General features: G+C 44.8%; 1 protein-coding gene across 1 annotated transcript in view; it reads left to right on the forward strand.

Annotated features, from left to right (window-relative positions):
• Window positions 1-10,106: 10,106 nt before the first annotated feature.
• The window catches only part of efnb1 (ephrin B1), a 61,913-nt gene continuing 47,496 nt past the window's right edge, over window positions 10,107-24,523 (forward strand). Inside the window, exon 1 of the mRNA XM_022751874.1 lies at window positions 10,107-11,117. Coding sequence (XP_022607595.1) covers window positions 11,002-11,117 — 116 coding nt within the window. The 5' untranslated portion in view covers window positions 10,107-11,001. The remainder of the gene's footprint in view (window positions 11,118-24,523) is intronic.

A 24,523-nucleotide genomic window follows, 5' to 3' on the forward strand; every position in this document is an offset into this window, starting at 1 on the left:
CACAACAGTACACCCCATCCTTGACATTTCCGAGCCACATCATTCCAACAATGCACTGCGCATTCAATAAAATATCTGGTAACCAAATAAAGGGAAGGAATCTCTCCTGGATTAAGAGGAGATGCTCTGTGGGCTGTAACAGAGATGTCAAGGTGAATGTGAAATGAGAAAAAGGATCAATGCCCTTCATTATGAGGAGCAGGTTTCATGAGACAGGCCAGAACAGGTCAGAGATTCCAGTGGAAAAAGCTATGAATAGAGTGCCGTGGGAACCTACTGTCTGCCTCCTGTCGGTTTTCTTCGTATTGACACAGGCAGAGCAGCTAAAGGTATTCTGAATGAGTGAACGAGTGACAGGACTATTGTACTTGCAGGACAGAAGCAGGAGGATTAGTCTCCCTTTGGCACTGATGGTCCAGTGTGCGAAGGGAATCTGTCATCAGCAGGACTGCAGGTGGTCCAGAGGTCTGGGCAGGGCAAGCGAGAAAACAAGACGAGTTTTCAGCAGGGAGCAGAGTGATATTTACCCCGGGTTACCCTGGAATCTGATTCTCTACACCTTCTCTCTTCACCTCACATTCATTGTTGTGGAGCCACTTTCGCTCGTCTCAGTGGGCCTGAGCTGTGCAGCAAGGATAATAATGTTTTCCCTGCAGGAAGAGGAAACAAGATTATGGTTTTTCAATTAGGTGGGGGGGGGGGGACTCTGGAAAACATGCAAGCTAGTGAGGTAGCACAATGTTGCCACACAAAGCCTACATTTCTACGCTTCCATTTTCAAATCCCTTGAAGCTCATTCAAAGGTGACCTGCCGATGACTGAACGCATTTCTGGGCCAAGCCAGCTCTGCTAAATCATGAGTCTCAGTAAAGTTTGGATGAGTGTCTTATAAGGGCGTGATGAGACAGGTCTCATAAAGATGACAGAGAGCTCTGCATGTCACCAGCCCCTGCCAGGAAACCCCAGTGATTAACGAGGGCCAGGACACCTCTGCTAATAAGACTCATCTCTTTAATTGGCTCTATGATATGACTGTGCAAATGGCCCAGGGTATGGGGGTGTATGTGTGTGTGTGCGTGTGTGTGTGTGCGCGCGCGTGTGTGCATGTGAGTGTGCGTGTGTGTGTGTGTGTGAGAGAGAGAGTGCGTGCGTGCGTGCGCGTGTTAAATACATGTGCAATGTTCACGTCTGTGTTATGTCTATTGGTGCATGTATATTGTGCATGTGGGGGGCATGTGTATGCAGGGGGTGATGGGGAGGGGGGACAAGTGGCTCATGCATGTGCCTGTTATTAGTTTTCTCACTTCCCTTCAGCACGGATACGAGCCAGAGACGAGGCAGGGGAGCCTCATTAGAAAGAGAGCACTTCTATTGCTGGCCAAGATTTAACACCTCACCCAATAATAATTTATTCAATCTATTCTTAAGTATTGCATGCGCTGGTAGATAGGGGTTAGGTTATGTAAGAGTGCGACAGTGCCTAGTTTGAATGTGATATGATGGTAATTTTAAATCCAGGGGAGACGACAGATGGCGAGGTACTTTAAAGGTTCAGCAGGTATAAGTATTGCTACTCTGCTTCTGCCAGATCAGTTCCCAGGAGAGTGGAGGTGGAGGGGGGTGGGGGAGAATTAGAGGTAGTCAAAGACAAGAAGAGAGAGTGCAGACACAGTAAGAGAGAGAGCTGGTCCCCGTTAACACACTATTCATCAGTCTTGTGAGGTCAGGGTTCAGGGAGCCCTGAGGGGTGGTGTGTGACCCGTCACCTCTCACCCCTGACCCCCCCCCCCCCCCCCTCCCCCCCCCCCCCCCAGCCGGCACCTGGAGCTGAGGTATTTCCTCATAACATTAACTTGTAACATTTTGTCTCTATTACCGATGTTGAACTGAGCAGCTTTGGATTGGTTGTAAATTTGGCTCCAGCGTATATCGCATACCAGCCAAGCTCTGTGGCTGTGTGTTCGGGAGAGCAGGGAGTGGCCGACCCAGGGGGCGAATGGGAGTGGACGACACGGGACAGGAAGGAGGAAAGACAGAGAGGACAGGGAGGTACAGGAGAGAAAAGTGGGTGGATGAGGTTTTAGGAGGGAGGTCAGGGTCACAGCTGCGATAAAGAGGTCGGAATGAAAGATGTTGCTTCAGTCCGGTCGCGAGGAAAATAAACATCCTCCTAAAAATACTTTTGAGACCGGTTCCTCTTGTCGTCACTGTGGCTTCAGCCAGGTGTGAGCAACTTTGCTCTCCGTAACAGACCTGGAATCTGCCGACCTCTCTGCGCAAACTGGGTTAATCATGTAAAAAATGTGTCTGTGAAGCCTTGATCCTAACATCTCCGGAGTTCATAGGCCCTTTGAGAGTCAGAGTCAGTGATTATCTTAACCCCTCCAATAAATATGACAAGCCGGTCTTAACTTCATATCTGCCCCTGCCCACTAAATCTTCAACTCTGACCTTTTACCCCAACCAGAGCTGTTGACCTTCCTTCTCTTCATATGTCTTAATTTCCTGAGAAGATTTTATCCTGAGCCAAGAAAAGCTACTTGGAAATCAGGTTTTTTTTTTGGTCTGGCTGGCTGATTGACAGATTGCAGTGTGAATGAGCTCAAATGCTCAAGGCAAATAAGACAAGCAGAAACACACACCCCTGCACCTCCCTATACCTATCTTTCATTGTCTGTTTTTCTCTACGCCCCCCCACCCCGCTACCCTTCCTTGCTTCTTCCGGTGCCCCTCCTTCCTTTATTTATGCCTGCAGAGCCACTTTGTTGTGCTTTTAGTGGCTGGGTTTGTAGATGGAGCAGATGCTGGAGCTGATATTCCCTGATCCTGCAGCGAGCCGAGATAAGAGCAGATTTATGCCAGAGTGAGGGAGCATGGGAGTAATTGCTGAGGCTTTGATGATGCGGCTGAGAGCACTCGTGCACCCTCAGCTGCTTACCAACAAGGACACCCTCAGATTTAGGAGTTTGTCTCCCTGGGTTTAAAGTGTGTTTTTTTGGTATATACCATTGGTTGCCAAAGGTGTGTCTGTGTGTTTCCCTCTGCAACAGTGCGTGCTAGGGTGCGGCCCTTCCCTTTTCGTATCACAGTGTGTATTTCAGGCATGTGCACATTAGCCGTGTGTACATTAGCTGTGATTATTCTTGCGTCTTTGTTTTACAGGCGTGTCACAATTACTGCATTGTGTATGTGTGTGTGTGTGTGTGTGTGTGTGTGTGTGTGCGCGCGTGTGTGGGCATTACACATTACAGATCTCCTCCAGGATTTTTACGGCCTCTTTATTTATAGCTGCACAGAATAACGCTCAGCTGAAAACACATGACATAATCAGGATGACTGATAACATTCTATCTGCAGATAAGGTTATCTCAATGTGTTTTTCTATAGTTCAAATATAAGCGTATTTTCCCGGAGACAGATGACGGCAACTGCTGGATTTAACGATTTAAAGGCACAATCAGGGGATGTTCCTCATCATGGGGACTATGCCTGTATGCAGGACTACTGTTCTGTCTCTTAAAATATAAATATATGATCAAAGCTGCAGCAGCCTACGCCACCGCGCTGCACCTGCCAGGGGAGGAAAAAAAAGAAAAAAAAAAGGCAACGCTGATGAGGTTGTTGGGGCTACTTTATTCTGTACTCTGATTAGAGGTGGATTCTAATGGCTCTTCAGCTGTGCACTGAATAGAGATGAATCGTCTGTTCTGTGTCCCCAGGTGATGATGTCACTGAGGACATGTCAGTGACACCCGGCAGCAACAATGAGACGTTGATCCCAGGGGCTTTGGAGCCTGACCTGACTCTTGACTGGTGCAAGTGGGCTCGGACAGGACCGATACCTTCACGAGGCGTGCAAACACACACACACACACACACGATCACGAAAATGCCAAAGCCGACACTACACTTACACAAATCTTATCTTTCTTCCTGACCTGGCCATCACCCCGTGGTCTTCCTGTTTTTCTCAGGGGCCCAGAAAGATTCTCTGCAGCAGTCATCAGTGTCGTGTTAGGCTATTAGCTGTGCTGGGAGAGACACTTGGAAGAGTATCTACTGTAGAGAGAGAGGGGTGATAAGTGGAGGATCATTAGAAGCCCTGAGCCGCAGCCAAATAGAATTAGATGACGCACACCACAAGATCATAACACAGGCCAAAATCAGTAAGGACACTGGGATCAAATTAGACGCTAAATCCCTCTGTATCATTTAGCAACAATAATTTCTTCAGCACGTCAGCACTGTGGGCTACTTGTTTCAATTCCAGCCCCGCCAAAGAGAGCCAGCGCTCAGTTCAGAGAGGGAGAGCAATGAGTCAGATCCCCAGCTCCAATTATATCTGCATCCTGCAGTCTGCTCTTTAAAGCAAACACACACATACTCGCATAAGAAAGGAACACACACGGGCAGACCAACACACTTGAAATCCACACTGCATGCATAGCTGCCAAGAAATCCATGTAGCAGTCAGAAAATAACAGGCTCACACAGACCGTGCGCACGCACACACACACACACACACAGACACACAGACACACAGACACACACCACTTGAGCAGGAGCTTGTTGACCATCACACAGCCAAGGGACTGTGAAGAAGAGGTGGTGGTGGTGAGGGGGTGAGCTCACAGAGGTCGCTTTGAAGTTTCTATTCAGGTCTTTGTCCCATTCAGGCTGCTGGCAGTAGACATCTCTACTAGAGGCCTGGCCCCTCCCATCGTCACACCGTCCACAGAAGCACTCTCTCTCTCCCTCTCTCTCTCTCTCTCTCTCTCCCTCTCACACACACACACAACCACACACACACACACACACACTCAAATTGAAAAGAAGGCACGTCCGCAGGTCCTGTCCATCACACATCACACAGGCCTTGATTAGAGTGGATTCGAATGCACCCCTTTGTACCCCTCTCACTCTCTCCTCTTTCTTTAACCCCCCACCCTCACTCATTTCACCTTCTCTTTCACCCGCTCCCACCCTCTCTTTTTCACCCAGTCCTCCCTCTCTCCCCAACCCTCTTTCACTTTTGTTGCCCTCCTTTTCTTGGCAGGGAGTGAGGCACCTCTCCAGACGTTTTCTTCTCTATGCCTTGAGCCCCCTTCAACCACCACCCCCCCCCACCACCACCACCACCCCATCCGAGCGTGGAAGCTGAGTGTGACCTAATGTTTGACAGACAAGTAGCCTTGGAGAAAAGACTCATCTATCAGAGGCTGGTAATTCCATTAGAATGGACAGATCACCCCCCGAGGGCCAGCATTTGGCATATTCTCTCCATCAATTTAGCTCCTCTCTAAACCCTCCGGGCCACGGGCCTACAAAATGCAGTTTACACTAACAAATAATCAAAGGGAGTTAATAACATGTGTGTCTGCGTGCGTGCGTGTCCTAACTTTCTGCCCATTTTTTTTTCAAGGGGAATTGTTGAGCGTCGAGTTCTTTGATATTAAGCATCAAAGAACAGTTTCTCTTTTCAAATTCTAATCTCATCTGAGAGGCTAAAAAGGTATAATGCAGGGAGCTGTGGTGAGTGAAGATGGAAGGATCACAACTAGCTACTAGTCAGGATTGTTATCAAGATTCCACAATGTTTATATGTAGACAAAGATGGTTACAGCAAACATCTATTGTCTCGGCTTGTTATCAGACCTAATTACTGATTTGAGAGACGTGGAAAGGAGAAGAGAAGAAGGAGGTTTTGCTTACATCACCTGCTGGGATGTTAAATCGAGGACATGTTTTTCAGCGCAGAGTGTTATTTGTCTGTAATCAGCGCTTTCCTGTCAGTCGTGATGGCTGAGATGAGTAAAGGAGAGGAGGAAGAGTGAAGAAGCAGAACGAGATGAGAGAGGAGGAAGACGTCTGGACAGCAATCAGCCACAAACAGGAAATGTACGTCTGCGGATGCCCCCAGCTGCGGTGTTTGGCCTCGCTGCTGTTACTGTTAAATCAAAGCAGCATGAATAGCTCATACAACAACTCTTCAAGTGTCTGCCTCTGAAAATAGTCAGTTTACATTAACAGAGTTTTCCCACTGTTTCAGTCGGCTCAATGTTTGGAGTGAGTCCATGTTGTTTGCGTTTGTGCCCTTGTGTTTCCTTCAGTGAACACTTTGGAGTGCGTGAGACGGACGGGAAACATGTGCTGCTAAGTGCTTGTGTGTGTGTGTGTGTGTGTGTGTGTGTGTGTGTGTGTTTGTGAGGACGTGTTGTCTCAGTGGTTAATGGCTGTTCGATATTGATTACAGCTGGAACGTCTGAGTCACATGTTCCTTGTCCTTTCCAGATAACGAGGGTTAACCACTTGACCCCGTGCATGCCAAAGGGGCTCCGCTCATACCTGGATCCATATAGCCCCGGCTGAAGCCACATCTCCCACAGCTCAACCGAGGCCACAGCCCTCTGGTCTCCGGCCTGGCCCGTAGATCACGGCCGTGTCATGGAGCCACACCAGAGGGAAATGTGCCAGACTTCATTAAGGGCAGATTAAAAGCAAGAGGAGGCCACTTTAACTGTGATTTATTTTCACTGTGAGGTTGCTGGACTGACTGCGGGCCCACAGCGGCTTCATCCCGGAATGATGATGTCATGGTTTCAGTGTTTGCTGAGCGTAAATATCAGATTGGGAAGGAGCTATGTCCTCGGCACCAAGGTTCATCTTGGAGTTTCAGAGAGAAGAAAACAAAAGCTACAGCGAATGACTAACTATTCTCCATTTTAGAGCTGAAACAAACGATTAGACGATGAAGGAAATAATAGTCTGCAACAATTTTGATAATCGCTTAATCATTTCAGTCATTTATCAAGCAAGAATGCTAAACATTCTCTGGTTTCAGCCTCCTTAACAAAAGGATTTCCTGCTTCGCAGTATAAACAGAATATTTTTAGCCGTGCCAGTGGCGTGTTGATCTGTTGATCCAACACTTTGGTCTGGACTGCTACATCTCGATTACTGCATGAATTGCTATGAAATTTTGTTCAGACATTCACGGTTCCTAGAGGATGAATCCTTAAATGACCAGTATGCTTCTTCACCACTGCATGTTGAATGGCTAAATAGTTTCAGGAACCCCCTCCCTTCACACCCTCCTGACAGCAGATTAGGGGGAACTATGTCCAACCATTTCTGGGAATTTCCGAAAAACCGACAATCTGACACTCACACCCTGTTCAAGCTGTGAGTGGTCAGCTTTGCAGAGGTAGACAGTAAGATGGCTTTGAACTTCTCTCTCTTGCTCTTTTCTTTTTTTTTACTCTTAACATAGCTATTTCTGTCACTTTTCATGTACAACGCCATTAATGCCTTTCAGGAGAGGCTGTCTGAAAATGTGCACCATTATCCCTGTGTTTAAACAGTATCACATCTCCCCGCTCTCTCTGACAGGCTTTTTACTCCACCTTCCAGCTTGACTGTTCAGCACAACTACAAACACTTTTGATGCACAACTATTGTATGGATCGCCATAAAAATTTGATGCAGACATTCATACCCTACTCAGGATGAGCTGCAATAACATTGGTGACCCCCTGACCTTTCCTCTAGTGCCTTCATCAGGTCAAAATTTCAATTTGTGATACTTGCTAAACTAACTCCATTCCAATCAACCTCAGCTGTGCTTTGTGGCTAATGCTAATTAGCAAACATTAGCATGCTAACAAGCTGATGGTGTACATGGTAAATGTTATATCTGCTTAGCAGCAGCACTGTAGCATTGTCACTGTGAACATGTTAGCATGCTGACGTTAGCATTGAACTCAAAGCACCACTGTGCCTACAACCTCACAGAGCTGCTGGCATGGTGGTGCCACATTAAAAATGATGCATTTTCTGAAATATTTTAATGGATCAAAACAATTATCAGTGATGAAAATAATCTTTAGTCACAGCCCCACATTCTGATGCATAGGAGGAATGTGTGTGTATGAGCTTCTGAGGTATCAAAGTACGTTCAGGCTATTTATAGAAGCACTAATCAGCCACCTATACAGATTAACATGATGACCTCATTACTTGAAAATGCCAGTATTTTATAGGTGGCTGTCTGAGGGGGAGGGGGGAATCAGATTGCCTTCAATGGAGAGTGTGAGCAAACATGAATGCTATGACCAATACAGTCCTTTGTCCTCACATGTAGCTACTGCACTGTGACACAATGCATAAAGTTTTTGTGTTTATGTAGAGTAATGTGGACAGTCCATCATCTGCTATGTATCCACTACACTCCCTCTGTGCTGTATACAGTGTTTTTTTCTTGTACCACATGTACTGGTACATACTGTCAGAGAAGATTAGTTTTGATTGCTTCCCAAGGCAAATATCTGTATAGTGTAGTACTTGGCTAATAAAGTGTTTTTGATTCTGCTGATCCCAGACTGTGGTCTGATCACACTCTTACAACAACAGCTTGGTATGTCCGCCATCATTGTCCTGCAGCCATTGGTCAGTCAGCCTTGGCCACAGCTGTGGCAGCCGTCAAACTTGTACACAGGAGGCGTCTCATTGGCTCGCAGCAGATCAGGTATCTATCTGTGGCCACATGATTGGCTGTTAAGATATCAGGTATCCCATAGGCTACGTCCCGGCCATCAGACGGGACATGCCAGCTCTGTGGCAACTGGCCCGTGTTTGCTGTTACTATGACAACACTGTGATAGTCTTGTAGCCAGGCTCCTGAGGACGCAGCTATGGCACTCCAACTTCTGTGGCCTCTATTATCACACACACACACAGACACACACACACACACATCACAAACACACACACACCAGACACACAGACACACACACACACACCACACACACACACACACACACACACACACACACACACACACACACACACACACACAAAACCCATACAAACATAAATACACTCAGATAATTAGAATGTATAATCATTTGGGTGTGAAGCTGATAGTGAGCTTACTGTTCCATAAAGATTTATGGGCTGTCAACCCACAACAGGATGTAATACAAATAATTTAAGGAACCAAAGGACATGTCTGTAAATGTCTGTTATCTCTCCTTTCCAATTACGCTGAATCCCCCTCCTGTACTCTGTGAATCGGTTTCATCACAACCATTAGGGGGCGGCATTGATTGAATAAATGCAAGGAAATTAAGGGAAACTCTTCCCCTCTTTCTCTCTCTCTCTCACACACACTCTCACACACACATACACACACATACACACACATATACACACACAAAGGGGGCACAGACATGGACATGATCAATTATGTGTCAAGCGTTTCTTCCTCAATGAATGAATGGCCCGATGACTATAGGCTACCGACCGTCTATTGTCTATTGACACTGGAGACTAAGTTCTCATGCAGTTCATTATCCCAGAAGGGGACAACTAGGAAGAGATCCAAAGAGACCATTAATCATCATTCCCTTCAAAGAGGAAAAAAGAAAGGACCAGAATAACATACTGTAACCCTACACGGTTAAGTATAGAATATTTCTTTAAAGAATCAAAACATATTAAAAATTCACTTATCCTACCTACCACAGACTTAATTATAATTCCCTAAAGAGGAGGTTTTGATAGGCTTAAATTATAGAAATTTTATAGCATAAAGTTAAGTTAGGGATCTGCAGGGTCATTCAGGTTCTGGATTTAAAGGGGCCAAACTTTTGCCCCTGTAAGCACTTTCACGCACGCTCCAGCAGCCTATCACGCTCGTTTTCCTCACCAAAGCTTTCAGTATGACGAATAACTCCAAAGTCCATTTCAATTTGGGTCGATGGCTCGGGCCGAGGTGGTGGGGGTGGAGATGTGGGGTCAACCCAATAACAGCCCCCCCACACACTCACACACACACACACACACACACACACACACACACACACACACACACACACACACACACACACACACCACCACCACCACCACCACCGCCCCTCCCTCTCCCTACCCACCATCCACCCCTCCACGTCCCCATAAATGCCTTCGCTTCCTGCTTCCAAGTTCGGACAGAGCGCTGTGATTGGCCGCGGCTCGCACTGTGGGCTGCCCCCCCCCTCTCTCCCCCCTCCCTCCCGCCTTCGCTTTGCTCGGCTCGGGTTACAGTTGAGCTCGAGCTGCTGCACACACCGGAGCACGGAGAGTTTTACAGACGATTAACAAGGGTACACCGGCATGGAAATGTTGGCGAGCGGATTTAGAGGCACCGAGCGGGCTGGTGAGCAGGTCTAACCGTCCCTCGGCACTTTTTGTGTCCGCGCGGCAGAGCGAAAAAGGAGGAGACGGGCAGTTGTATTTACGCACCGGCCACGCAGCATGCCCGAGTTGGACTAGAGGCATACCCCTGCTGGAGCGCAACACGCACGCGGAACGGCGCTGAGAGCCGGGAGGAATATTTACAATAGAAACTCAATTCCTTTGCGAAGAAGAATAGCAAAGGGGAGGGAGGAGTGAAAGATAACACTGGAATGAAGTGGACCTCGGGATTCCCAGCGTGCTGCGGAGTTGTGACTGATGGATGAATGTGGTCATCTGTAGGGTAGCTATATACAGCGACAGGTACAGACACCATCAGGGGAGCTTTGACAAAAGGCACGGCGCAGCGCTTCATCGGGCAGCCGCATCGCCAAAAACTGAACGACTGGTTAGATCTGTGTCATCGCACATCAGATCGCACCGTCGAGTTGTCTCTTTAGAGTAAAAAAAAAAGAAAAGAAGGTCGTGAAGGGCTGTTTTTGTCTCAGCCACAGGTCAATCAGGACACTCGGGGGCTGCTTCCCTTCCAGATCCTACCAAGAAGCGAGGGGTGTCTTCTCACGTCCTGCGGACAGTTCAGTCAAGGACACCGGGGTCCGGAGCATTTTTTAAAAGAAGTTGGACAGAGGGACATGTATCTGATATCGACCTCACATGCTCCCGACTGATCGTAGCTCACCTTCCCACCGGGCGAACCACAGATAAAGGCTGCCAGGCGCACAGTCCGACGCTCTGAGTAATCGGCTCACAGTCTGTACATTTATCAGAATGGCGGGACTCGGTTGTTGGAAGTATTACCTCTGGATCTTTATTTTAATGTGCAGGTCGGCGTTACCTTCGGCGAAATCGCTGGAGACTATAATTTGGAGCTCGCAGAATCCCAAGTAAGTCTCGTATTTCATTTGTACAAGCATGCCAAACTCGCTGGGTGTGTGCGTAATGGAGGACTAACATTACTGGAAAAGTTGCCATTGTGTGCAAGCTGGGTTAAATGTTCTGTTAAATGTGGCAATTATCTCAAAAAGAACAGAATTTATTTCGTTTTAATTGTCACTCCTGCGCCGCAGAGTTTGGTGCTGATTTATTCCTCAGTGGGGAATTTCCCAACACCAAAGAAACACAGAAGGCACAGGCTTATACATAATACAGTAGGCCTCACTTCAATCATAATAATAGTTAATTATAGCAATTCATAACTAACATTACATGCACTTATACGTCGCCAGAGGGAAGGTCTTCTTGGACACTTAAATCTGGGAGTTGTGAGAGTTTGTCCGCTCCTTTCTTACAATTTCCTTGTAGCTGATGTCATTTGTTGTGTAAGGATTGAAAGAGAAAAGACAGGTAAAGCATGCCAAGCGTGTCAAGTTGTAACCCAGGATGTCTCTCCTCTCAGCCCCTCTCTCAGGAGCGCTGAACATGGGGCTCTTGTCTGGCCTCTGAAAGGGCCAGGCCACACTGCTGTTCCAGCTCTTCCAAGTTTGAATTCAGCCCCCCCTTACAAAAAAAAAACTGAAAAATGTGTGATAAGATGCTTTCAGATATCAGAGGAATAACTGCCTGAAATGAATTTAATTTTTTCTTAATTGCCCTGGCTTGCATCCAGCATAATTTCTTTCTCAACATCAAATCAAGTTTCTCAAAAGCAAGCAGCTGAAGCAAGGCAAATTTTTTTTTCTCCTGTAAATTTATATTATTCCCATCAAAACAAGCAGAGTGAGCCCAGACTGCTGATAATAAAACACACTCTGGTAACAATTATCACCCACTTAGACTTGACTCCCACATTTGCATGATGTTGGAAAGCATACATAAGGGGAAAATAAACTAAAAGAGGGAGGGGAGAAGAAAGAAGAAAAAAAAAAAGAACCCCAATCTTCTGAATTTCTGTGTGGTTGGAGCTGAGGAGTTGACCTTCATTTGAGTTCACAGCACCTAGGGGAAATGGAGAGTAGCTCGACCAGCTTATAACTAGAACTTATTCATTCAAGTGAATCCATGATTTATCCCCCAAATGTCAGATGTCATAGGAGCTCGTTGTGCAGTCAGCGAGTATGAATATTGCTGCCATGTTCATTGGAGTGTGGGTAGATACGTGTGTGTGTGGGTGTGTGTGTGGGTGTGTGTGTGTGTGGCCCGGTCCTAATGGTAAGACTTACGGCCCATCAGCTTTTATTTGACTATAGCTGCAGAGGTAGTGGAACAATGAGCATCATCAGACAGAGATATATATATATACACACACATATTACCCCTGCACAAAAACCCACACCTTGTGTCAGCCATGAGAAGACAAATGATAAAAAAAAAAAAATGGGGGAGACATTTATTGATTGATGATGTCACCTGGAGGGAATGTCTTAGAAGGTTACCACGCTGGGTTTAGGGATTGGAAGATCATTTCTCCATCTGTTCCTCCACTCTGCTCCTTGTAAAAAATCCCCATGCCGGCCGAATATTTCATAAAGTTCACAGTGGAACAATAATGCACTCTGCTCTGTGTTCTCGCAACCTAATTATCCTGCTGCTCTGCACTTAGAAAACAATAGACAATTATCTTGCTGCGTGCAGGCTTTGCAATAACAAAAGACAAACCTGTTTTTCGGTGTCTGATTGGCAATAAAAAAGGAATATTTGTCCGTCTTCACTGTTTGTTGTTTTTAAACTCCATCTCTCTGTCTTGGCCTATATTGCTCCATAGTAATAACAGAAAGAGAGGCCTAAAGAAATGTACAGTACACTATCTGGTGACTTATCTAGATTTACGATGTCTTACTTCCTGTTCCTACTTTGGGGAGCACTGCTGCCTCAGCTAATAAATTAATCTGGCCCTCTGCTTGCACACTGTACCACATACACACAATATATAACAATACCAGTGCCTCCCTACAGGCCATGAGTTATGAGACAAACTATAGGAAACCAGCAGGTTTGGGCCACTATGTGCCCTACTGTGTGTGTGTGTGTGTGTGTGTGTGTGTGTGTGTGTGTGTGTGTGTGTGTTTTTCTGTGTGTGTGTGTGTGTGTGTGTGGTTTTTTCTGTGTGTGTGTGTGTGGTTTTTTCTCTGTGTGTGTGTGCGTGTGCGTGTACAGGTTTATGTGCGGGTCCCCCTGAGCGTTCTCTGTTATGGATTTCCATGTGAGGATGCTATCACTCCCGCTCCTGCATAATCAATAACTGGGGTTTGCTTAATTGATTTCCTCCCAGCATGCTTGAACAGGCAACATACATCATTGCTGTAGCGCCCGGAAATCTGGAAAGAAGAAGAAGAAGAAAACATCCCTTAAGTGCTTAGCTTTGCTGCAGGATGTATCAGACCTTTTTTGATATTTAATTTGAGGCTGGATGAGTGCGGGGTGGGGCTGGTGGTGGTGGGAGGGAAGAAGGGAGGGAGGGAGGGAGGGGTGGGGGGGTCAACTGTGCAGAAGAAGGCTGGATGTGTCAACGTCCCCAGCCCTGTAAAGAACTGCCTAACATTTGATCAGAGCAAATCGGATTAGTTCTCATTTAGCTGAGTGGGATTATGCCAGAAAATGTCACTTTGTTATGACTGATCACGTCCCGTCGGTTTGGCGGAAGCCAGCGCCGCAACGTACAGGCAGACCCCATACATACACTCACACATGCACGCTCAACACTGCGCTCAGGAATGCTGCAGTGATGCCATTTTAATGACAATCTGACAAGGTTGTTTTGAGTGGTTCCCGCACGTCCTCTAACCCTCCTTAGCTAATATTTACCTCATGACCTGTAGCTACCACAGCCTGTTTGCAGCGGCTCAGGAGACAAACAAGATGATGGGAGAGGGATGGAAAACATGCTGGCACGTCTGAAAGCGCAAAGCGAGGAAACAGCCACAGGCCGGCCAGGAGTCTGCTGGACTAGTGTTGAACTCATTGCATTTTGGTGAGGCTTGGAAACAGTTTGTAGACATTTTTCTGGCCTCAGTCAGTTTTGAGGCCCACAAAAGAACACAAAATAGCCTAAGAGAGAGAGAGAGGCGTTTGTGTTGATAAAAGTCCACTAAAGCCTCTGCTGCTGTGGGTCTTTTACTTACTCATCTTATTTTGCTCTCCGTTGACCTCAGCTGCCTGGCTCCCAGTTTAACAGTTGACTGATTTGGTTTATAACGTGCTTGCGTGGTTTAAAGGTTCAGTGAGTTTGATGATGATTACACTGGATTTGATTACCACTGTGATATTTAGCAAACAAGGTTATTTTTTCCAAAATAGAGAGGCAATTTAATGTTGTAATTCTTAAGGGGGGGAAAAAGGCCCTGTACTTTCACATGATGAGGTGGCAAGTTTATTGTTAAATACCTTCTGAAAACAACATAATGTTATTTGTCTGCTATTAGTGGAATAGCAGCACAGAACGCCTAATTAAAGTTCAAGTTTTATTTTCCTGATTTTCCTTTTCTGGTAAGATAATTGGAGTAAAAAAAAAAAAAAAAACGAGGTAATTAGGACAAAACAAACTTCTGCCTTATCTTTGCTTTTAGAAGCTGCTGTTATCAGAGGAAATGTATTAAAGGTTTTTTCTCGAACACAGAGAAACCTTTGGCTCCTGCAAAGTGACGTTCACAGTAGCTCTACAACGCTGACATTTAAATGTGACCAGGATTTCAGAAGTAGGTTTAAAAAAACAAGCTGCAACTGCAAAACTCGAATCTGCCGCAACCTGTTGAACAAGAGCCGGATGAAACTTCAGGACTCCAGAAACAGGATTTGGTTCCTTGCAAAGAGTCCACTGAACGCTCCCCTCTGCTGCTCGCTGCACTGCGGGTCACTGCTGAGAGGGTCAGAGGCCTGTTTTTGTTTCTTGCCTGCCCCGCGCCCTGCTGCTTGCCCCCTTTACCCCTTTGCGATATACACCTTCTCTCTCCTTGCCTCCCTGAGTCCCCCCTCTCTCCCCCCTTTAGACTCTGATCATGTTTCCCTCTGATACAGATCTCATTACACACAGAGAGGACTTAGAGCCTGAGCCCCACTCAGAGAGACAGAGAGAGGGCCAACCAATAAGAAATACTTGTGGAAAGCAACTGGCCCGTGGTGCTGTAAAGGCACCCTGTGTCTCGCTATAAGGACAGCTGCGTTTGCTTTTATGTGTGTGCACTTCTGTGTCGACATGGCTGTTGTTTCAGCGGTGTGTAACGACGAGATTCTTCATTTGGTTATCTACGTGAGGCACCTGGGCTCAGAAAGGGGCTGCAGTGCTTTAGGATATTTCATGGAAAAAATGCAGTTTTTTTCCATCATGGTTTCGCTCCAGATGGACCCACTTTATCCGCTGGTGGTTTGGCTGCCACATCACTGAAAACTGATCATTGTGCTTTTTGTGTGTTATTGATGCGTTCATGTCTTTATATGCAAGCAGTGGTGCACATGAAACCGAGCTTCATTCCCCCGGCTTGCAACTAATTTTTTTAGGCGTTTTTTTTTTTTTTCCTTCATGTTCTGTTCCTCATGAGTCGGAGTTACAGTCAATTTTCTTTCAAGGCATATTATAGGGACTGAATCACAACTGGGACAACAGCTGAATGCAATGAATCACTTGGAAGAGCCGAGTTTTGAAAAGATTAATCTATTAATCAGTTGGTGGCCAAACACAATCACCAGCAACTTTAAAAATCCATCACGTATTGATAAGATCTTCTGTCACGGCACATTTAATGTTGTCACAGTATCAGTATTTATTTTAATATACTGGCTCTGTTTCTTAGAACTTCAGCTGAGAAACTAACCAGACAGGAATGTCTGAGGTTTTTTTTTTTTTTGTTTACCCAGGGAATTAAAAAAACCTGACAGATCAAGATACTTCATCACACTGGTGCAACCATCTTATAAACCTGGGGGTGTGAAGAGGACAGAAACCAATATAAAGAAAAGAACATTTTCTGACGGTTGACAAATTGATATTGTCTCATGGTATATATATCTTCATATTGCTGACACTTAAAACTGATGAATTGCTTGTAATTTATCAAACACAAACTGTGTTTCCTGCTTCTTAGGCGTGAGAATTTCCTACTTTTCTGATTTGTATCATTTGAAATTCAAATCTTTGTGTTTTGGAGTCAGCCCAAAAAAAGTAATAGGCAAATCCATTGATAATGAAAATAATAGCCCCTTAATAGCCCTTGAATAGACGACTGATAAATATCTTGACAATCAGAGAATGAAACTACTTGATACTCACATAGGTGTGACAGACATGGGCAGGGTGTCTGTGTGAGTCATAAACACTGACAAAAGCTGTTGAAACTTTATGTTACTCAACTATAGTTTTTGTTTTCTTTCTTTCTGTCTTTCTTTCTTTCTTTCTTTCTTATTCTTCCTTTTTTTTTTAAATAGAAAACCGCATTAATTTAAGACCTAAGTGAGCCAAAACAAACACATAGTATTAGATATTCAGTCTTTATGGTCCAATAATTGCTAGTCCAATTATTTTGTAAAATAAATTGCAAATCAATATGAGTATTGTTTATTTTTACTCAGTTTCTGTGTTCACACTGCAATTAAAGGACACTAAGGCTCATATGAAAAGGACAAGTATAGGCTTATGGGAGTGAATGAGTGCTTGAGAGTGCATGTCGGTGTGCTATTGTTCTTTGTCCAGCCACAGTGGAGCATTAAGGAAGTGTTAGGAGCGTGCCAGTGTGCCCCTGTGAAAGTGTTGAGGGCCGAGCGGTGGACGAGTGTGGAGTGGCTGAACAGTGGCTTCCTTACAGGCAGTTAGCGACCGGGCTTCATTAGACGGAGGCCTGGCTGGCAGCAACCAGGAAGTTCCCATCAGCTCCAGCTCTGCCAAGCAGAGGCACAGGCGCTGGTGCTGGAAAGCTTCCCTCTAGATTTCTACACGCCGCCTTGACTGCGCTTTAGCTGAATCAAGAGAAAATGTAGCGATGCACAGTTACAGGAAGTGGGGAAAAAAGTTGAATGGGCAAAGTCTGCCTTTTGTTTGCCATCTTAGTTCTTTTACATAAGAGCAGTTGAAAATAAGGGGATTAAACAGGAGAGGAAAGGAAGCTAATGTAGAGCGTTGAAACGCAGTCCTGGGCTCAACCGCACATCCTTTCAGTCCAGCATAGAGCTCCCAGATTACTTCCATGTGTCAGTGCGAGAGGGAAAGAGAGGGAGAAAAGAAGAAAAGGGGACAGGGAGAGAGAAGTTGAGCGATTGAAAAGCAAGCGGACTCGGATTGGTGGAGATCAGCGGCGGTGTTGGACAGTGGAACGGATCTGTGTGACAGCCATCTCTAAAACCATTACCCCTGCGGCTCCGACTCGGGAACTCGTAACCTCCTCCTCCGGACTGACCTCATAGACTTAACTCTTTCTCAGAGAACCCCTCTGTGCAGTGGAGGGAGACCTCATCAGTCGCCAGGCCCAAACAGCGGGCAGGCAACCTTAACAGCCAGCTGCACTACAAGTTCTTTAAGACGTCATGAGTTGTCACCAGCATACAGGCAGCGAGGGATCTGTTTTCCCCCAGTCTGTGGCACTCCAAAGACTTTTGTGGGAAAGTTTGAATTTAATTCGCCCGGACTTTAGGGAAGGGGATGACGGATCCCGACAAATAATGACCAAAAAAAAAAAATGAATAGGACAGAGCTAGGAGACCTGTTGTGGTTTTACTGAGAAACCGAGGAACAGAAATTCTGATGCAATTGTAGACAATTTTTCTTGCTTTGTTAGTGCTGAAAAACAAAGAAAGAAAAATCTTAACTCAAGGGGCAATTTCTTGTCTTATTAGTAAATTCACTAGCTTTTTCAGGAGCTTTCAGCTGCATCTAAAAAAATTACAAACATATATTAAAATTATTAAAATGTTACACTAATCCACTTTCTAGCTTTACTAGCTATTTTAAGAACTTTTTCCAGAACTTTTAACCCTAACCGTAACCATAACCCTGCATCTACAAAATTATAAGAAATTTAGTATCAACTCAATGTCCTCTTACTGGCTTTAGTAGTTATTTTATAAACTTTTTCTGGAAATTTCAACCATATCTAAAAAACTACAAAAAGTGTATTTGACAAAATATCTTAACCCACTACTAGTAATTTTACCAGCTTTTTCTGGAGCTTTCAATCACATCTACAACATTACAAAAGTATTAAAAGTAATTTAAAAGGTATTTTAAAAAACTCCTCAAACTCACATACTTGCTTCATGAGTAATTTTACTAGCTTTTTCTGGAACTTTTTAAGTGCATATATAAAATTGAGAAAAATATATTAGACCAAAGGTCTTGACTCAAGGTCTGCTTACAAGCCTTAGCACCAATTTTACTGGCTTTTTGTGGAACTCAATCACATGCCCAAAACTACAAAGAGTACAGTAGACTAAAGACAAAAAATCTCAAGCTTCACCTACTAGCTTTACTAGTAATTGTAATTCTACCTTTTTTTTGGTTTTCTCATGAAACATACTCCATCTGCTGAGGAAGACCTTGACAAATGCTCTTAAAAAAAGCTAGTAAGTTGACCTTGAGTTATTTCTTACTGTCAAACATCTGTCAAAGTAAAAAAAATATGAATGGAATTTTCAGGTATTTTTTTCCTGTTCCACAAATAATTTGTTAACACACAGAATTTATAATATAATATAATATAATGTAATATAATATAATGTAATATAATATATATAATATAATATACATTTCTTGTGGGGGCAGTTGAAGTTCTCCTCTTACCTGTGGCTCCCTCAGTGGAACCACAGTGAGTTTTACTTTTTTAACAGGTAATATTTTACTGGATGAAGCATGACCGTACCCAACCAGCCCCGAACATATCATTTATGATCATCATGGAGCTCTTTGTTCACTGTTATGAGTACACTAATGGAGTGACAGTGTAATTGAATGGAGTGGTAGGATAATAGAATGATAGAATGATAAAGTAATGGAATAGTGTGGTAGCAGCCCCCTTTTCCCAAGGGATACCCCCCGTAAGTGTGTCAGCATGGCAGATGGGCGGTCTGTAACAACCCCCCTCCCCCATGTTAATTATAAAGCATCATAATCCATCTATGGCATACAGAGGCAGGACATGGAGACTATTAGGGGGAGCATGGAAATGGCACAGTGTATAATCCTCAGGACTTTACCACTATTAGGCTCCCCAGGCATTGAGCAAAAACCACTAATTTCTCTGGTAATCTAGCTTGAACAGACCCTTTCTTGCCCATTCTCGGTGTGTTTCTCTGTAAATGTGTGTCCCAAATTTTCAGATGTTAACTGGAGGTTTGATTTATCTTTGATTTTTTTTTTTTTTTTTTTTCCTCTACTTCGTCTTTTTTTTTTCCCACCATGCCCACAGGCAAGACAGACAGCCCAAAAAGCATTGGAGTTTGTGTATGTGTGTGTGTGTGTGTGTGTGAGTGTGTATGCATGCCTCCGTTAACCCATTCTGCCAAGTTTTGGCTCAGCCTTTTCTAAGCAAACTCCCAGCATGATCCCAGTCCCCCTTGTGCTGGTGAGAGGAGTTGGAAGAAAAGGCCTGTGGGACTCCTGCTGCTCCCAGGCCTGGCCCCGGCCCCTCTGCCTGCGAGGGCCGGGCCTGGGATTTGCTGCGCGCCGGGGCTCTGTGTGGCAGCTGTGACTGACGCTTCAATCGCCTCTCCCTGGGACACCCCAGTGCAACCCTGCATTCCCTTTCACACCTCGGAAACGGGGGGAAAAAGACAATTACACACATATTCAGCAACCTCCCTCTCCCAGTCTCTCCACAATCCTGCATCTCTGATGTACAGCCATTTACTAGACCTATAAAAAAACATTTCTAAAGTTTCTTGTGTTTTGCAAGTCTCCTTCTAAACAAATTGCAAATTAGTTTAGCTGTCTGGACAGCCTGTCTGCAATTTCATTATGTATTAGAAGTTGGTCTTGTTTATTTAATTTTTTCTGAGTTGTCCTCTTCCTAAGTAAACAATATAACTCAGCTATTTCCTTTGCATTCCCCTTGATATTTAGAAAATGTAAGTAATGGAAAAAGATTTGAGCCTTAAAGTGGAGTTAATGCTATCATGTATGGATTGTCAGTAAATTGAGTTTGTCTCTGGGCTATTGGAGCAGGAACTCGTAAGCCAGCGGGATTTAAGTCTCTTAATTGAATTATTTTGATTGCTGACTTGATTGATGGAGTCAGATGTGGTGCGTTTTCCATGCGTTTTTGTCTGACTAATTCTTCTTCCAATAGAGCCATACCAGACAGATACAAAAGGAACCTGCAATCAATCACAACTGCAACCCCGAGCATTTTGTTTGGAGAGAAATGTGCCTGCCATCAGGTCCGAGTTCCACAAGCCATCCAGACAACGTAAAACCAACAATGACATCAGATAGTAGAGCACTCTAAAGTCTAATCTTCCCATAATGCCATGCTAAACCCCACAGAGACCCACGGCAGGGAGAAAGGCTTTTTTATGCCCCAGCGCTGCTCCTCCTCCCATGGCCTCTGGCTCTGTGTGAGTGTGTGTGTGTGTGAGTGAGTGCATGTGTGTGTCCATGCATGTTGGGAAGAGAAAAAGAATTCAAGAGTGAATGGAGATGTCACTGTCAGACCCCGGCCTCCACATGAATCCGCTCCAGAATGGCCATATTGGCAGTTTGTGTGTGTTGAGTGAGAGAGCCTGTCGGGGGTCTGCTGTTTCCCCTCCACGCCGAGTTCTTACGGCCGTGATTGGAGCACGGCAGGACACAGGTCTATATTTCATCCTATTCATATGAGGGAGGCCGTTTCATCTCCCACACACATGTTTCCCATTAGATGTGTGTTTATTCTCCCCCATGATGTGCTTGGCCATGGAAGCCTCTCATCTCTCGAATATTGGAAATAGGAGTGAAGGTCTGCTAAAGCAAACACAATATCCTAAATCTCACCGGTCGCTTTATGAACTATGCAGAGAATAAGACCGAAGGCTTTGCGTTGACTCGATTTAATGAGTAACCGTGGTAGTTTCTCCTCTAAAAGCTCAGTAATATTATACTTCACACTGTGATTTTAACTCACTAATCTTAATGTGCCGCGCTGTTGTGTGCTCTGCTGTCTCATCTTCCATTTTCCCCCTGCACTGAAAACTTCGACTACTTTTAGCTATTCTCCTCATCTGTCTCTCAAGTCCCCCACCGTGAAACATGACAGCCCGAACCTCCACCACATCACTCCTCTCCTCTCCTCTCCTGTCTCTGAGATGAAAGCTTTTCTTTGCAGACAAACCTCTGTGAGTCCTTTCTGCGCACCAGGACCAGGCCTGTGTTGCTGCTTTTAGTAGCTCTGTTTGCTGCATTTTCTGATTTATTTATGCACTTCTGATTGTAGCACCTCGTGCATGTCAAGAATCTCAAAGTCAGAACCTCGCATGTGCATTATGCGGGCTGAGTCAAATTCGTATTTGAAATATACATGAATGCATGAATATATTTATTTTCGAGTTGCCCCTGTGCATCTGGGGGGAGAGTTTCATTTCCTGTGTTGGCCCTGCCCTGGAATGGAGTGGCGTGATCCTTGAAGGCGCCCCACATGCCGCCACCAAACAGAGCCGCTTGGTGCACCTTTCACACAATGGAATAGTAGAGGCAAGGGAAATGATTTGGCTCCCATTGGAGGGACTGGAGCAGTCCCTTCAAAGCAGTATGCCTGGCTGAGGCTTTAACCGGCCTTCTCCCTGCATTAGATGTGCGTCCTGTGATGAGCCTTTGAAGGGTGCGGGCAGCTCTGGCTGGGAGATTGCGATTGCATTGCACGGGTGTTGGGGTTCAGCTTTGCACAGAGACTTGCAAGTCAGTGGCTTCAGCAGGATTGTAGTGCTCCACTCAGCGTTGCTTAAGTAGGCCGGACTAAAACGTGTTGACCTGAAAGCCGCAATGTGACGAGGGAACAGCTGCTGTGTCACGTTTGAATATATACACACACATATGTATCTCACAGCGGAAGGTAGTGTGGATATGTGTGTGTTCACTAGCTCAGGAGTCAGCTGTGGTTGGCTTGTGCAGATTAAGGTTTGAGTGTGCCTTACAGATGGTGGTAATAATGATCAGATAGCCCTTGTAATGGAGACGGCCCAGTTTGTAATGGCTTCCTAAAACAACACATGGAGCGTCTTTTACGAGGCCACAATCCGCCCGGTTATCACAGAACAAACTGTGTGAATGAGAATAGCTTCATGTCAAACAAGCTATTTATTAGCACGCACATCACACACACATTTCATTTTAATACCGACAGCCTGCATCTTGCCCGCGCTCTGCTTGTTAAAGGCGAGTGTTATCAGAGGAGACACAGACTCCCGCTACACCAGTTAGGCCGTCCTCCCCTTTTACATTCACTGTTAATGAGCCTAATGATGTGTGTCTCCGCGATTGCATCAGTCAATATGCTGTTCAATATGGGTTTTAGAAACCCACTGACAACTTAAGCATGTCCGCCTGGATAAGATCTCCCATCCAAGGGAGGAAAGAAAGAGTAACTAATTTGTCTTGGATTGGATGGGACATGTGTAGCTGTCTTTTACAATCATGAGCTGAGATTGTAAGCGCAGAATAGACTTGTCACTCAAATTCTCTGATAAGAAGCTGCTTTTAAGACACAGACGGCAGCTGTGTATTAAAAACACCACGTCCCAGTTATAGCTGCGCCTGCTGCTCTCTCTTATATGAAGATCTATTGATTGTTTGGTGGAGATAGTTTTCAGCTCTTTTTTTTTTTTCTTTTTGTCTTTCTCTTGTGCTCCTTTTTGATTTCAGTGCGAGTTTGTTTCAGTTTCTATGTTTCACAGGAGGTTTTAGCTGGGGTTTTATTTCAGTTTATGTCAAGATGTATTTAGTATGTTAGAGATCAGGGACATTTAGCTTTATGCTTTGTCAGAGAGTTGCCGTAGGAGTTTAATGGTCTCCGTATACTGATTACAGATGTGCCTCTTTCATTTCTGCTGAGCCTCTTTTCCACTGGATTTGGCTTATTACCTTTAGTCACATTAGTTTGTGCAGTTTTCAACACAGTTACTGAAGATGCTCTTTTTTTTTTTTTTTTTTTTTTTATATTTAGCTCACTGTGCTAATATTGGTTTCCTTCCTCGGTGAAAAAAGAGCCGGCAGAAGAGACCCCCGTGACACTGCAAAGCTGTTTCTTTTATAAACCACACAGCGTTTGATTGATCTGTCCCGTGTTCTTGATCCCTGGGCTTGGCTGATTAAACCTATCCATCAGCTTCTCTTATCAGTGCCCTAACAGATCGACTGCAGGACACTGAACTAAAACCCCTGTATTGTTGTTACATAGAAAAAGTCAAAGGCTAAGGACAGGGAGGGGAGAGGGTTACCAGAACTCCTCTCTCCAAGGCCTTGTGAACAAAGACAAAAAAATCCCCACTATGTTGTTTCAAAGAAATGGCTTGTGTAAAAAAAGATTTTGAGATAAGTGTCTGTCATGTTATTGTCATGAGTGTGCTGCACACATAACACACTTTTCTGTTGCGCGTATTGAAATAACCTCCAAATGAGGTCGAACAGTAGCATTGCAGATTGTGACAAGAGTGTTTCCCCTCTAGAGGGAAATCAGAAAGTAATGTTTCCTGTCCGCAGAGTGTCAACTCCCCGCTAGTGATGTGACCCTTTCCCCGGTCACAGCTCACACAGACATCAGCTAGATAATGACATTTCTTTCACTGACAGGCTGTCATTCACATGCCTGTGCAACTGTTGACACACACACTTGGACGTACGCATGCAGGCACGCTCACGTGCTCACATGGAAACGAGGGCAGACAAGCACGGTCGCCGTTATGAATCATCTGAATGATTTGCAAGTCAAATAGCCAGTTTCGTAAGATGTGCCTGCTATTTTCTGAAATAAATTTGAGCTTCTCATCTCCGGGTGACTGTTAAAGCAAATACATCAAGGCTACTAAAACGTGGATGATTGCATGTCACTTTGCTCTCATTTATCTGCAAGCATCTATTACCATCATGTTGTCAAGTAAATGAAAACAGCACCGGAAAACCCAGCAGATGGGCTTTTATAATTCACAGATGTATGATTTTGGGACAGTTTTTAAAGATAAAACCCCTCTTATCTCTTCAACGTCTTAAATTGCATTGATTTATCATTCTTAACATCCAGAAAGAGAAAAACTATTTCACATAGTTCAACATAAACACAGACTTTTATGGTGGATAACGATCACATCTCAGCCTGCATGCTGGTTTATAGTCACTTTACAGCATGTCAAAATCAGATAGTGCTGAAGTTTGCAACTTTCGTCCTTATCAAGAAACGATCGACCTGAG

This window comes from Seriola dumerili, unplaced genomic scaffold (assembly GCF_002260705.1).
Source record: "Seriola dumerili isolate Sdu_G_001 unplaced genomic scaffold, Sdu_1.0 BDQW01000161.1, whole genome shotgun sequence".
Classification (NCBI taxonomy): domain Eukaryota; kingdom Metazoa; phylum Chordata; class Actinopteri; order Carangiformes; family Carangidae; genus Seriola; species Seriola dumerili.